The 15,100-nt window shown below is 34.3% G+C and overlaps 1 protein-coding gene across 3 annotated transcripts; it reads left to right on the top strand.

Moving 5' to 3' along the window:
* Positions 1-8,735: 8,735 nt before the first annotated feature.
* On the top strand, positions 8,736-14,140 carry LOC132284811 (putative F-box protein At1g58310). 3 transcript variants are annotated; one of them, XM_059786941.1, is made up of 7 exons: positions 8,738-8,940; positions 9,100-9,174; positions 9,395-10,152; positions 10,337-10,402; positions 10,702-10,908; positions 10,995-11,070; positions 13,903-14,140. In XM_059786941.1, the coding sequence occupies exons 4-7, from the start codon at positions 10,358-10,360 to the stop codon at positions 13,905-13,907; spliced, it is 333 nt and encodes a 110-aa protein (XP_059642924.1). In that variant the 5' UTR covers positions 8,738-8,940; positions 9,100-9,174; positions 9,395-10,152; positions 10,337-10,357; the 3' UTR covers positions 13,908-14,140. The 3 variants fall into 3 exon arrangements, with proteins under 3 accessions (XP_059642925.1, XP_059642924.1, XP_059642923.1); XM_059786942.1 differs by having other exon boundaries at positions 8,736-9,174; positions 10,343-10,402; XM_059786940.1 differs by having other exon boundaries at positions 8,738-9,174.
* Positions 14,141-15,100: the final 960 nt, after the last annotated feature.

Raw genomic sequence — 15,100 nt, forward strand, 5'->3', positions numbered from 1 at the left:
GTTTGGGTTGTTTTTCAGGTAAGGAGACCATGTTCTTGGATGCTCATCATCCTTAGAAGATTTTGAGTTATTTGAAGCATTTTTGTATATTGACATGCACTTGTTTAGCATGCCTTCCTTTTTGGATGTTAATTTTGTATACCATGGATGTATGGTATTGTAGAAGCTAAGATGGATTCCTTGATGTGTAATGTATATCTAAGAACACTTGAAGATTTTTATTTTGTATACATAACATGAGGCCAAGTGCCATGTACATTTATATCACATGTATGCTAGTTTAATCCCATAGTTGTCTTATGAAATGGTGAGAATTCGAGGTTTGACAGGTTGTATTTTGTATATGACATGTTATGTGACCATGAGCTATTGGAACACGTGTATTTACTCATTTTACATATGTGTGCATGTTCACTTTGGCACACAACACCATTCTTGATGAAATGAACACTTAGAGTATCATTCATTTACATATTTTTGCTAAATTAGACCTCAAGGGCATTTTTGGTATTTCACTTGAAAAATAAATGTTGGTCTTGATATGGTTGACCAGAAAACATGATTTTAAGGGGGGTTACTTCATAACTTTTTTCCAAAAAAGACCCAGAAAGTCCTCAAAATGGCATTTCAAGGTTGCATTTCAGGTGCAGCTACAGGAGTTCGAGCGCTCTAAAGGAGAGTTCGAGCGCTCAAAGTTTGGGCAGAAATTTTTGGCCTCGGGCATGTACTGTTCGAGCGCTTGAACTAGGACCCGAAGTACTATTCATAGGTGTGTGTTTGTGTGTCTTGGTTCAGCACTGCACCTCCAACTTCAAATTGTCATATCTTCCTCGTTTTAACTCCAAATTGGTCCGTTCTTGAGCCTAAAATGACCGCATCGAAATAATCTTTCCAATGGTACCAATTAGATTTTCAGATTCCTTTGGTAGTTCAAGATATTCAGGTTTTAGTGGAGGGGTGTCAGTTTTTGGCTCGAACCGGGATAGGGTTTTTCTTCCTTCGACTTCAAGACTTGATATCTTTGCCGTCCGGACTCCGAATCAAGTGATTCTTGAGTCTAAATTCATTTTTTTTTCATTGTCTTTCCAACAGTGTGCTTGGTAGTACTCACTTTTGGGATGGAAATGACCATTTTACCCTTGGGTCCCTTTTTGTCCATTTTTGAAATCTTGTTTCCGCATTTGTTTTCTTTGGGTTCCGTGATCTCATTGAGGGTCTCTTTGGTGTCCTAGAAACATGTTGTATCCCTAGGGATGTCATTTCATCTTTTGCTTCCGCAATTCAGATCCGTTATCGGGTCATCTTTTGGTTCATCGCTGACGCACAAGGTTGAAAAACCTTGGGCCGTCACAATGAGAGTCTCTACTTAGCAAGATCAAGCTTGAGACTGGAACCGTCCGATACCTGAAAAGAATAATAAAGGAGTGGGTCAGGCCCACGAGCAAGTTTTAATCTAACTGCAATCCATACAGTGACCTGATACGCAGATACACCGTAAACACCTCACAACATCTATCTAGTCCATAAATATAAATATATCCATACTAAGGGACATTCACTGGTCTATAATAGGGGTCTCAACCTGAATAGAAGTCAACATGCGAAAACGCACCCAAAGGTGGTCATGAATATCTAGGCCTAATAGGGTACACCTCAACCTATTATAACCAGCTACGCATTCACTGCATATACGCACCCTAACCAACGAGTTTGAGACTCAAGCTCATCTCGTGGTACCATAAACATATATATAAAGTCCGTCCAAAACTAGGATATGTAGTTCAATTATTTATCGAACTGACATACAATAACAAATTAGTTAGTCACTCAACTTATTCAGTTGATATGACTTAACCATCATCCATTATTCCAGGAAGCCACTCAACTTAGTTGCAGTTGATTTGACTTAAACACAATTAGGATTCAATATTTATAAATCCATTCCTTTAATCCGTTAGGTTAGGTTTAGGCGTTTTGAGTTAAACCGTCCCTAGTATGTCACCGTCCCATACCGGTGCATACAATCTTCCATATCCTTGTAAATTACATCATATATATAACAATTTAGTAATTTACAATCCAAAACTAATGTCCAAATAATTGCAGAAAGAAGATTAACAATCTAGCAATTAAAATCTAGTATTAATCCAAGTAATTGCATCAAAGACTTTAATATTCTAACAATTAACATCCAAAACATGCATAGTTCAAATTTAATATAACAATGACCCTATCATGTATTTAAAATAAGTTCTATAATAATATTATAGTCCAATAAATCGCTAAATTAATTTAAGCAATTTAGCTCCTTCCATCCGGTAACAACGTACTAAATTGTATACTTATCTTCTGTTTTATCTTTTAGCACAGAGCCACATACTATGCCACAAGTCCAATTTATTAATTAAAAGACTTCACCGTGCATTTAAAATAAATTTAGAATCATTTTATAGCACCCTAAACTATTAGATTAAAACTAGTCAGTAAATCTCCTTCCAGCCGTTAACCGCATGCAAAGTTGTCAAATAGTGTACTGTTAATTCTATTCAAACTAAGGGGTAAATTTATGCAATTCAAGACCTTAGTTACATGTGAAATTAATTATTGAAAACCCCATTGAAGTTTTAAAACTGTTCAGAAACCCCAAGAGCCTAAACAGTAGATGAAAACTTACAGTACGCATCAAAATGGAAAGAGCCTGCTCTAAAAAAAAATAGAGCAGGCTAAAACTAACATTGAGCCGGCTCCAAAAACTTTTGGAGCAGGCTCAAAGTGCTTTAAGCCGCCTCCAAAAAAACTTGGAGCCGCCTCAAAAAAGGGGAAGCCCACTGTTCCACTTCCTTCTTCATTTCCGATGATCTACTTCAACCCCGGCCACTTTCTACCCTTCAGTTGGTTTCTAAAACTGATCCTAAGGGTCTTATTAATATTAAATAGCATCCCAATGGCTTGATAACAACAATTAAAATCAATTACAGAGATTGAATTTGCTACCGAACTAACACGCGTTAGGAACAAAAGTGAAACTATAGTTCTATTCCAACCCCTATATTCCTCTTCACAAACTGATCTTAGGAGTCTTATATCATCCCATTAAAATCCCTATGGTTCGTTTACAGAAGATAAAAGCAAGAATAGTAACTAAAATCACAACAGATTTTAACATGCTTTAATGAACAGAACTAGGAGCAACCATACACGAACTGTAAACAGATTTGAATTTAAGGCAAACAGATCATCAACAAAGCATATATTAAACACGTAAGTTTCAATTACTAATTAGTTAAACCTTAGAGACTATCTAGGTGCACAGAACACGAGCCAAAGGGAAAGAGGAAGATAAGAACTTGCCTATGATTTCAGTTATGAAATCCCGGCATCGTGTCCACTGTTCCGGCAACACCGAACTACTGTCAAACCTCCTAGTACTCCGAGATAATTCACCACAATCCTTCCTTGGTCCTCTCTGATTTCCTTCTTGCCAATCCTTACAATGCTCTGTTCCTCTACCCTCTGTTTTTACTGAACAACTCTACATGTATGTGCTATATGATATAACGTAAAGCCTAGGGTTAAAGCATAATGGTGTATTTATAGGCTTAACACTAAAACCCTAATCCTTGTCATAAAAGAGATAGAGCCCTAAACTTAATCCTAGTCGGCCCATAACAAAACCTACGATTAAATTCTATGTAGGCTACACCGGACGACGTCCCAAAAACTTTAAATAAAAACTTAATATATTTACAACGCACGTAGTTTAATTCACATAAGAAATCTAATAAGTCAATAAATGAAAACAAACAAGTTCAATTAAATCAATATAATGCAATTAATGCAAATAATTTCAAATAAATCAACTAAGGCAGTTTAAAACAAAATAAAAACATAAATAAACAATTAACAATAAAAAATGCACCTAAATAATTAATAAAAAAAATACCAGGACTATCCTTTTTAAAATTAGGGGGACTATCCTTTTAAAATTATGGGTATTATCCTTCTAAAATTAGGGGTATTACAATTTAGTACTTAATAAAGAGGTCCACAAGGTAACCAGTTGTCAAGAAATGCTGTGGTAGAAGTTCCACTATTGATTTTGTGTCACACAATAAACTAAACCAAATGTCTATGATGTAGTAACTTCCTCCAAAACCAAGAACAACTGTTTGGAATCTTCAGTTCCCACAGACTTTTGTGCTTGATTAGATGCTTTTGAAGTCCATTTTTTTTCACATACTGTTAGAGTCATAACACAATAACCAAATGTTTCTTAAGATAACTGCTTAATTTGTTCCACATTTGGAGATTAGGGATGCTCAGGCATCTACCTCTTTTGGTCTGCACACAAGTTCCCATGGAACTTTGGCTCTGAGCTTAGACATGACAGGACTTGACAACAAAAACTTTTGAAGAATTTGGTTCATCTAAGTAATCATATTATAGGGTAAGATAGACGTGTTAGTCTAGAAAATGTGTATGCTGTATAAAGTGGCATAACTAGGGGAAAAAAATGTGCCTCGAATAAGATGCGCTATAAAGGAGAGTGCTCTTGCTATCCAATTAATAATTCTAACTGGTATATAATCTATTAGTTTTTGGTAGTCTTTTGCACTTAAACTTGTAGTTAGTAATGGAATAACCAAGTATCTAATGGGCAGGGAGCCACAAAGAAACCAGAATAAGTTGGTAATGTCTTGTTTGGTGTTCTCAGGAACTCCACATAGGAGGAATATACGACTTTTGTAAGTTAATCCTGAAAGGCTAGAAAATGTGTCAAGAGCCTTTTAAACCTAATGTTGGGTTTATGACTTGAATGTCTCCTTTTCAGGTTATTATGGATCGATTCGATCTATTCACTTGGGGTGTGTTGCGAAGAGGAGTGACCCCAAGACATGTACGTTCAACATTTTTTTAGAACATGTTCATTTTTGGTAGCGAGCTCGAAAACGGTGATTTTGTCAAGGTATTATTTTAGAGTTGTAGTTGTTATGGTAACCTCTTATAGGCAAGTTATGAAATTTTTGTTCAACAAGGAATTGAGTTTAAAGACGCTATAAGTAAAGATGAGTGTAATAGATTAGGGTAGAAAGGAAGAAGGGAAATATATAAGGGGTTGGTGAGTGTTGTGAGGAGAGAAGAAAGATGTAAGGGGTTAGTGAGTGTTGTGAAGAGAAAGGAGAGTATATGTAATTCTTGAGTGTATTTAGAAGAGTGTGATGAGTGAGAGTGAGTGGGGTTTTGACATCTGGTTGTATATTTTCTTCCTTAATTCATAATAATGGAAATTTCTTTCTCTTCATAGACATGACCATAGAGTTGGGTGAACCATGTAAAATATTATGTTGTGCATGAATGTGTATGACTGTTACTCCATATATGTTTGTGTTGATGTGATGTGATATAATGATGCTTCAATTATGTTTGATGAAGGAGGATTTGACTCCCAATAACAACTAACCATAGAGTGGGTTGAAAAGAATCAATATCCCAACAACTGGTATCAAAGCCGATGGTGGGTCAAAGCTTGTGGTTCGTTCTGAAGATAAGAGAAGAAGGATGGTGTGAAGTTTGTCAGAGTAAAGGTTGATCATGGGTTCTATGGAAAATCAATCAGAGTTGATGCTGACACGAAGAAGGTGGACAGTATGAAGATACAAGAACATGAGAAACAAGTTTTAGGGACAAGCCAAATAGTGGTGCTAGTTCTCAAGATAGGTCTAGTATGATTTGAGGAATGAATGAGTTTTCTCTAATCTCGATAAAAAGCAATGCAAAAGGAATAAAAGGTTTGTCGTTTTTGCCCAAAATAAGCAACAAAGAGGGTTAACAATTGACAAGGATGGTGGAAGAAGAACAAGCATGATGGAATTTGAGAAAAGATGGAGATTGTTGGAGCGTTTTCAATTTCATCATAGCGTTTGATTCGAGGTAGAGAGATCTTCAGTCGAGGTGGAGTTATGGGGTAGCGCGTGCAGACCGAATTCAAGCCAAAGTAGAGATTGTTAGGTTTGTGGCTTGAATTCATGTGCAAAAGATGGATCTATTCAAGTTAATAACTCCTTGTAGGCAAGTTGTGAAATTCTTGTCCAACTAGGAATTGAGTTTGAAGACTATATAAATAGAAATAAGTGTGAGAGATTAAGGTAGAGAGATGAAACATGAAAGAGGTTAGTGAGTGTTTTGAGGAAGGGGGAGATTATGTGTAATTCCTGAGAGTAAAGATGTAGCCTTAAGGATGTGATGAATGATAGTGAGTGGGGTTTTGACATCTGATTATATATTATCTTCCTTTATTCATAAAAGTGAAAATCTTTCTTCATGCACATAGTTCTAAAGTTGGGAAAACTACGTAAAATATTGTATTCACTACAAGAAAAACAGTTTTTTTACCACGTTTTTTTTACCACGATTTTAAAAAAAATGTGGTAGAAGACCCTTTCTACCACGGTTGTTTTAAAGCCGTGGTAGAAGACCCTTTCTACCACGGTTAATAAAAAACCGTGGTAGAAAGTATATTCTTTTACCACGGTTTTAAAATAACCGTGGTAGAAAGTATATTATTTTACCACGGTTATTTTATAACCGTGGTAGAAAGTGAATTATTTTTAATATAATTTAGGCGTGTCTTTCGACCACGGTTATTTTAAAACCATGGTAGAAAGTGAATTTATTTCAATCCCTTCCACCCATCTTTATACCATGGTTAATAGCAAACCGTGGTAGTAATTTATTCTACCACGGTGTAGGCACCGTGGTAGAAAGTGAATTTAGTTTCACCCGCTTCTACGCGGGTCTTATTCCCGTTAGTTTCTTAAAAAAAAATTTAAAAAATATATTTTATATACAAAAATATATTTACTCACATGTGTCCACACTAGGGCTGCTACTCGGGCAGACCCAACCCGATTTTACCCGAGCCCAGCCCGCATTTTTATGGGCTTGGATAATGAATTTTTGTTCTGGGCCTGGGCTGAATTTATTAAGCCCGAATTCAATTCGGGTCGGGCTCGGATAGATATATTATGAAACCCGAAGCCCAACCCGAACCCGCCCGAAATGCTAAAACCCGTTCAACCCGCTCAAAGAAGCCGAACATCAAGCCTGCCCAACCCGGAAATGAAGCCCGCTTCTAGTATTTAGTAATTATAGTAGCCAATAGGCACAAAAAGATTTGATCGTTGGACCTTTAAGAGGAAAGAATGAAGCATTACCATTTCTGCTCCAACAGTTCTTGTGAAATCTTTTACTTAGTAAAATATATAAATACTAATTATATATACCTAATATAAAATTATAAAGAAGGCCATTATTTCTTTTGATTAAGATCCAAAAAATTATATATACCTAATATAAAATTATATTTATCTCTTTTGATAAGATCCAAAAAATAAAAAAGGTTATTTCCATTGAATAAATTATTTCTTTTTAGGGGCCATATAAAAATATCATTTTTTTTTTCTTTTCAAAATATGAATTATTGACTCATTAATCACTATTAGAGGAATTCCTTTATTGAAAGTGATATTATTGATGATTTTAATATCTGACTTGCATTATTGACTCATTATTAGAGGAATTCTTCTACAAAAATTGCAATGTTTTATAATTTTTCAAAACTTTGCATTTTTTTTTTTTTTCTCTTTTTGTTTTTTTGTTTATGAGTGTTAGATAGTCAAATAGATCATTAGTTTTAATCACTAATGCCTATCAAAGTAATAGATATATATTAATGATCAAACACACAATCTTTTACATATAAAGTATAAACGAAAGGGATACACAATCTAATTATATATAAAGAATCCTTACAAATATGCAATGTGATGTATACATAAAACAAATATATATATCAATGCCTATCAAAGTAATAGATGTCTATTAATGATCAAAAATACAATCTTTTACATATAAACGAAAGGTATACACAATCTAATTATATACAAAGAGTCCTTATAGATATGCAATATGATGTATACATAAAACATAATATATATATATATATATATATATATATATATATCAATGCCTATCAAAGTAATAGATGTATATTAATGATCAAAGACACAATCTTTTACATATAAACAAAAGGGATACACAATCTAATTATATATAAAGAGTCCTTACATATATGCAATGTGATGTATACATAAAACAAATATATATAATTTGATATACATAGTGATTGAAACTTTAATAAATAACAAAGATACTAGATTAAGATGAAATCTAGAAAGGAGATTACAACTTTCTAAATAGTTAATTACCTTCTATTTTTAAATAGGTCCATTATATTTGACACATGTAGTCATGCATAGCCACGTAAACTATGTGAAGTAGTACATTTTTATTTATCACGACAAATAGTTATCTATATCACAATGAAAACATATATCAACAAAAAATAATCAAAACTGAAACATTGGCTATATATATAATTATATATATACACTATAAAAATAAAAACTTATTATTGTATTGTTAAGGAAATTAAGAAAAACTATAAAATAAAAATAAGGAAAGACCGAATTACTCGAACACTTAAAAAAAAAAAAAAAGAAAAAAAAAAAGAAGAAAAAGTCGAACACTGTTTTTACTTAAAAGAAAAAAAAAAGAAAAAAGAAAAGAAAAGAAAAGAAAAAGTCGAACACGGTTTTTACTTTTTGGTATATAGAAACCCTAGGTTCCTTATCCTTACTTTTTGGTATATAGAAACCCTAGGTTCCTTATCCTTACTTGATACTTCCTACTTTCCTAGTTCCTTTACTCCCAAAGTCGGCCTCCCCTACTTTCCAAAAAAAAAAAACTTCCCCTCTTCTTAGTTTCCATCGCCCGTTGTTCCAGATCGGATTCACCGTTCGCAAGCTTCAGCCGCTGGCAGCTGTCTCTCAAGTCTCAACTCTCAAGCTTGCCCTCCTCTCTCTCTGCAACTACTAGCTTGTATGTATGGGTTTTGTTTTAATTTTTTTTTTTCTTTCTAAATCAACTAATTAATCAAGGCTATAAGACTGTAATTCTTGTTTTGCAATTTTTATTTTTTATTTTTATTTTTTTTTCAAATTGTTCAAAAAATGAAAACCCGTATCTTTAAGTTTCCAGATCCAAATCTCCAACCCTTATTCGCCATACCGTCCTCTGTCTTGCCGTCCTTCGTCATCGTCTGCTATTATATCGGTAGGTACTACAGATTTATTTATTTATTTTCTGTTTTAATGAGTTGAATCCATTGCAATTTCTTGTTATTGTTGTTTTGTCTTGCAAATTGAAGTAGAAATTTATATATACACACAATTTGCTATTATTGATTTACTGAGCATTTTTTTTTTTTTTGGTTTAATAATTTACTGAGCATTTTTTTTTTTTTTTTTTTTGTTCAATAATTTACATCACACAGATTCAAGGTCTTGTGGATTGTGGTACTACAACTTCATCGTCATCATCAGCTTCTGGAGTCGTCTCATACAACTACTCCAACTCCAAACACTAATAAAATTGAGAGCCCGATTTAAAAACCCAAGAAAATCCGAAAATGTAACCCGAACAAAGAACTCGACTTTAGCCCATGTTTTAAAAATTAAGTATGGGCTGGGCTTGGGCTCAGTAGGCGAAATTATACCTGAGCTTGGGTTGAAAGTTTGTTGGTTGGGTTGAGCCCGAGTTAAGTGCCCAACCAATCTAACTCGCCCGAATTGCAGCCCTAGCGGCGTGCACACCCATACAATATTTTAGGGCAAATCATTTCAGACTCCCCAATCGCCTCCATCTCTAGGATCGTTCTCAACTCGGCCCTCTATCCGTCTCTGCAACTGCAAAGTACAAAATCTACAAGAATCAGAACCCATATCGGCATATGAGATATGACTTTGAATAACGACAACGATGATGATTTTGAATCACCCACCCACAAATTCCAGATCCACCGCAAACCCTCAAGCGTCTCCGGCGAGGTCGCACCACCGAATCCACATCGGCCACCCTGAAGCGGGAGTTGTGGCGTAGTGTCGATGAAGAGATTGTTCAAAATATCAAAACCCATATCCTTCAACTTCAATTGCCCGTTGTTCCAGTTCGGGTTCGCCGTTCGCAAGCTTCAGCCTCTGGTCCGCGCGCTGTCTCTCAACTCTCAAGCCCTCTCTCTGCGACTGCTAACTTGTATGTGTTGGTTTTGTTTTATTTTTATTTTTCTAAATCAATTAATAAATTTCTGTAATTCTTGTTTTGCAAACTAAAACCTATTAAGTGAAATTTTTAGTGCAAATCATTTTGTATAATGTTCTAACCCATTCCCTTTTTTGACTGCTTGTACGTATTTGATTGAATTCCGGATACAAAAAAGCAAAAGGCATCATCAAATTCAATGACGAAAGGGGTCCAACTTGCTCTTGAAAATGATAAACAAAAGGTGAATTTTAAACTCTAAACTACTTCCTATATGAACTCTAGAATTTTTACCATACATCTTTTCTCAAACAAGCAAAGGTTTAAAATGATACCTTATATCGAAACAGATTTAGTTGGCCAATCTGCTTAAATAATGTTTATTATCAATTTGTAATACTGAAATAAATTGAATGGGTGATTCTGCAACTATTTTTTTTCCCCCCTCGTACAAATTGTGTGACAAGCTAGGGTGACCATTATTTAGAAGACCGGAATGCAGATGACATTGTTGTTCTCATACTCTCTTTTTTGACCTTCAAGGAAGCAACGGCTACTAGTGTCCTATCAAGTCGATGGAGGTATCTGTGGACACATTACTCTCGTCTTGATTTTGATGCCCCAGAAATGATTAGTGAAATATATTGGACAATGGACGAGGAAGTTGTTGAGGCAGAAATGGTGAGATATGTCAAATGGGTGAATCAGGTTGTGCAGCTGTATAGGGGCTCAACTATTGAAGAATTCAGGGTTCGTTTTTCATTTAACTATCTCCACTTAGGGTTTATTTTGGTGTTATATTTTCTTTAATTGATTTGCATGTACTTGAAATGTAGTCTTCCAAAGGGACTGGGAAAAGACAACAACGGGAGCGTCGATTGCATGGCCTATCAATTAAGTACATCAAAATTTGTAAGTTATATGGTCTTTATGTTCGATAAAATTCTTTTATGATTGCACATTTTTAATGCCTTTTATACTCATACTCAGGGGGGTCACATGCCTTTAAGTGACCAATTTTGTGATGTATCTTGAACTTTATTACCTTATTGGTACATCGGCCTGTGTGGAGGCCATTTTTATTTCTTGTTTTAAAATGTTGAAAGCATGGGAGTATGGGATCATCGTATGTGGAGGTTTTGATTGATTGTTGTGGAGGAGAAGTTGTTGATATGTTGTTTAAGGAGTTAATGCAAGTTGGCAACTTAAATTTTTTTTATGTATTAGTTGTTATTCATATTATATGCATATGATTGATGTAAGAAAAAAAGGGGTGGATTAATTACCTTAAAAAAAGAGTGCTATAGTCACATTTGTATGCGAATCAAAAGAAGGAAACTGAACTCCAAAATATCTTTAAAACTGATCCAAATGACAATTTCTGCAAGCAGAATTATATTTTCAGAAGGTGGAGTTTTGGGGCCATATGGATCATAGAAGGGTGGATATTTGTAACTTTTAGGCTTGGCCTTGGGATCTCTTGGAACAAAGTCAGGTTGGAAGGAACGGAATTGCAAAGGCCCAGTTATTTCAGGAAGAGTAGGACATACACTAGCGGTTCTGAAAAGTGCAATGAACTTCATGGTTTTGTTCACTAGTGAGAACATAAAGTAATTAAATGACGATGGCTAGAAAGTGGTGTTTTAATCATGTAGTTTTAGCATTCTGTGTAGCTGAGAGGTCTTGCTTCACTTCGCCGTAATGATTTGAGAGGAACCTTACCTGAAAAAGGGAATAAAGAAGGCATAAACAACACTCCTCTCCTCCCAAAACCCTCACAAGAAAGGCCATTACCTGGTGCTGATCTCGCTGACGTGAGATGTTAGGAGATGAACCTAACTGTTAAAATTATTTTGCATAATTTTTTGCTCTCACATCATATCGTTTGTTATCCGGATCATTGCACCGAGCAATGACTCCTTCTCCCAACCTCTCGAAAAGGAAAAAAAAGAAAAATCAAGAATGAAATTTTGGCTATCCAGTAGTCAATGCATCAACAAATACAACAAAACCCACTTCTGGTCTGGGTGTGATCAACTAGAATTCCACTTTTTTCTTTTTCATTGTCAACTAGCGCAAATGACAATTGCAAAGTAAGAAATTGTGACACCCAAAATACTTCTTGATCTATGCCGCTTTCCCAATTTATAAGAACATTGGCAAACAGTTAAAGTTGAAAAAACATTTTGAAATGGGCATTCATTCAAACATATCGCATGCAACCCATATCATGCAATAATAAATCACAAAAGATTAAAAATAAATCATACATAATATGCAAAGTTTTATAATGCCAGTTATATAGTAACATTGTCCAAGTAACAAGCACCAAAAAAACAAAAAAAAAAAAACATAGCAAGAAGCTTACTAGGTAGTAAAAGACGCATTCAACAAGATGAGTGTTCTCTTTCTCAATCAATTGGTAAATTTGGGTTGAACTTGAGTGTTGAACAAAAGTTAAAGATTCCATTTTATCTTCTTTCTATTTTTCCCTACTACTTCACTTTCCTTTGTAAGGTCTCTCTTCACTGAAGCAATTATGCCTTGGTAGTAGTAATATCTGTACTACTTTCAAATTATGACATAGTAGATAAAAAATTTATATGAATCTTGCAATCTAGCAGTAATAGTAATTTTTCATCTTTTTAAATAAAAGTTTGATGGTTGAAGTCTGTGTAGGATGCTCGTAAAATTCATAAATGAGAAAAGTGTTGCCAATTCATCCATTGTACTCATTTACAGGGAACAAGTTTTTATGTAGCAATCCAAAGTTACCTCCCAGTCATGATACTGATTAAATTTCTTTCAAAAATTGATAGTAGTAGGGTCATGTAAGTGAATGATTATTGCCCAAAAAACAATATTAAAGGAACTGATAAATAAAGTATGAGCATTACCCATGCCAAGCCTCTTTCTTGTATACATACATACATAGAGAGTCAGATCAAATGCTACCTATTCCATATTCTAATAACAGTTCAACTTATTATAACTTCAGTATGTACTTGACAAAAGGATTCCATTCATTCTAAAGCTGTTGATAATGCAAGCAAAGGAAGGAGTGCTTCACTTATATAACCACTGTAGTGATAGTCCATAAAAGATGCCCATCTCTAAACTTACCTATAACATATTTAGGAGAAATAATTTAATAAATAAACTTAGCTAAAACATTACTTTAAGAGTATATATGAAAATTAAGTAGCAACTCAAGAGAGAGAATACCTTGTCATAGTTTCAACAGCTTGTAAATTGCATATACATTCTAGCGTACACTAAACAAGGCTAGCTCCACCTCAAGACAATTGAGGTGGTGGCCAAAGACTCCACTTGGAAGAAAAGCTTCCTAGGAGCAGCATGCTCACTACATGAAGCTGATAAAACCAGCATCTCCCTTTGCTTCCATTTTTGTAATATCAAAAAGGTAATTACACAGAATTTCTTATGAAATTCTAGATACATATAAAGCCTTTGATTTTGCCATTTTGGTCAATTTAAAAAAATAATAATAATAAAAAAAAAGAAGTAGAAGAAACCTTAGCTTGGTAGTAGTTTTAGCTTGACACACTGAACTTGTTTTGCTTGAGTTAAGACCATGATAATACTTGTTTTGCTTGAGTTAATACGAAGAATAGATCTTTCAAAGTATCTTTATTATAATGCTTGCTTTGCTTGGTTTAATTTTGGCAACTTTACAACTTGCTTCACATTAATTCTCTTACTTTAACTATTACATCTTTGTAGGTTAAAGCTAGGATTGCGGGTTGCGGTTGACGTTACTTTTTTTGTTGCCACTATATTTTTTGTATGGCTCGTGAAGAAGTTGCAAGAAGATATGAAGACTTTTTGTTTTATTTTGGTTAAGTAAATATATAAGGTGTGGATCATGTACTTCTTTGAAATTTGTATATGGTTAATTTTTGTATAAAACAGTGATTTAGAATTGGTTATATATATGATGTTATTGCTCAGTTGTAAATTATTTTGATTATGATGTTATTTTTTATTTATTTAGGGTTTGCTTACGGGGTTCTTGTAAGGCTAGTAGTAGGTAAAAAAAAAAAAAGTTTTCATAAGGGCTACACTATTATTTGCACCCTGGTAGAAAATAGACTTTCTACCACGGTGCGGAACCGTGGTAGAAAGAAAGATTTTTTACCATGGTGCAAAATCGTGGTAGAAAGTCTCGACTTTCTATCACGGCTGTTTTTACCACGGTTCAAAACCGTGGTAGAAAGCTTTTTCCATCGTGATAAAAAGTCATTTTTCTTGTAGTGATTGTGCGTGGATGTGTATAATTATTATCTCTGTATATTCTTGTATTAATGTGATGTGATATGATGTGATGAAACCTTCGTTATATTTGATGAAGGAGGAATTTGACTCTCAATAACAACCGACCGTAGAGTGGGTTAGAAGAAGTTAATATCTCCAATGCTTGCACAGTTAATGTCTCCATTGCAGAGCAAGAGGACATCATATGCAAATGAGAAATGTGAAATTTTGAGAGTGTTGCATCTCTAAAACTTCTTTCATATTTATATGAACATTAGTCCTAAATGTCCCTACTATTTAGTTGAATAATTGAATATATTAATCTGTCCTTTACAAGATTCTAAAAATAGACTAGTTCGGCCAGAATGACTAATTTGCAACGGATTTAATAGTTGTCACATCTGAGTCTCACTAATTTATTAGTGAGGGAGTCTCAAATTTAACCAGGCACGCGAAGCCAGAATTTTATTAAATGTATTTGATAAAATAAAATAAAAATCAATTAAATAGACTTAGGGACAAATGCAGAAAACACTTCAAAGTATACTTTGCGTAACATTTTTACCATCTATTTGAAAAAGTGTAAAAAAATACCCATAATCTTTTTACATTGTACAAAAATACACCCTCTGATATAAATTAGTATTGTAATACTCGTTTTGTCCTT

The sequence above is a fragment of the Cornus florida genome, unplaced genomic scaffold (assembly GCF_030987335.1).
Source record: "Cornus florida cultivar Cherokee Brave unplaced genomic scaffold, ASM3098733v1 CherokeeBrave_3.0.0_Hap2_Chr11, whole genome shotgun sequence".
NCBI lineage: Eukaryota > Viridiplantae > Streptophyta > Magnoliopsida > Cornales > Cornaceae > Cornus > Cornus florida.

What these genes read in the sequence shown, in the direction of transcription:
- LOC132284811 (XM_059786942.1), top strand. Translation starts at nt 10,358, where the DNA reads ATGACGAAAGGGGTCCAACTTGCTCTTGAAAATGATAAACAAAAG. An exon ending in TTGAAAATGATAAACAAAAG is followed by an intron (nt 10,403 to 10,701) that starts GTGAATTTTAAA and finishes TTGACCTTCAAG; the next exon opens with GAAGCAACGGCTACTAGTGT. An exon ending in CAACTATTGAAGAATTCAGG is followed by an intron (nt 10,909 to 10,994) that starts GTTCGTTTTTCA and finishes CTTGAAATGTAG; the next exon opens with TCTTCCAAAGGGACTGGGAA.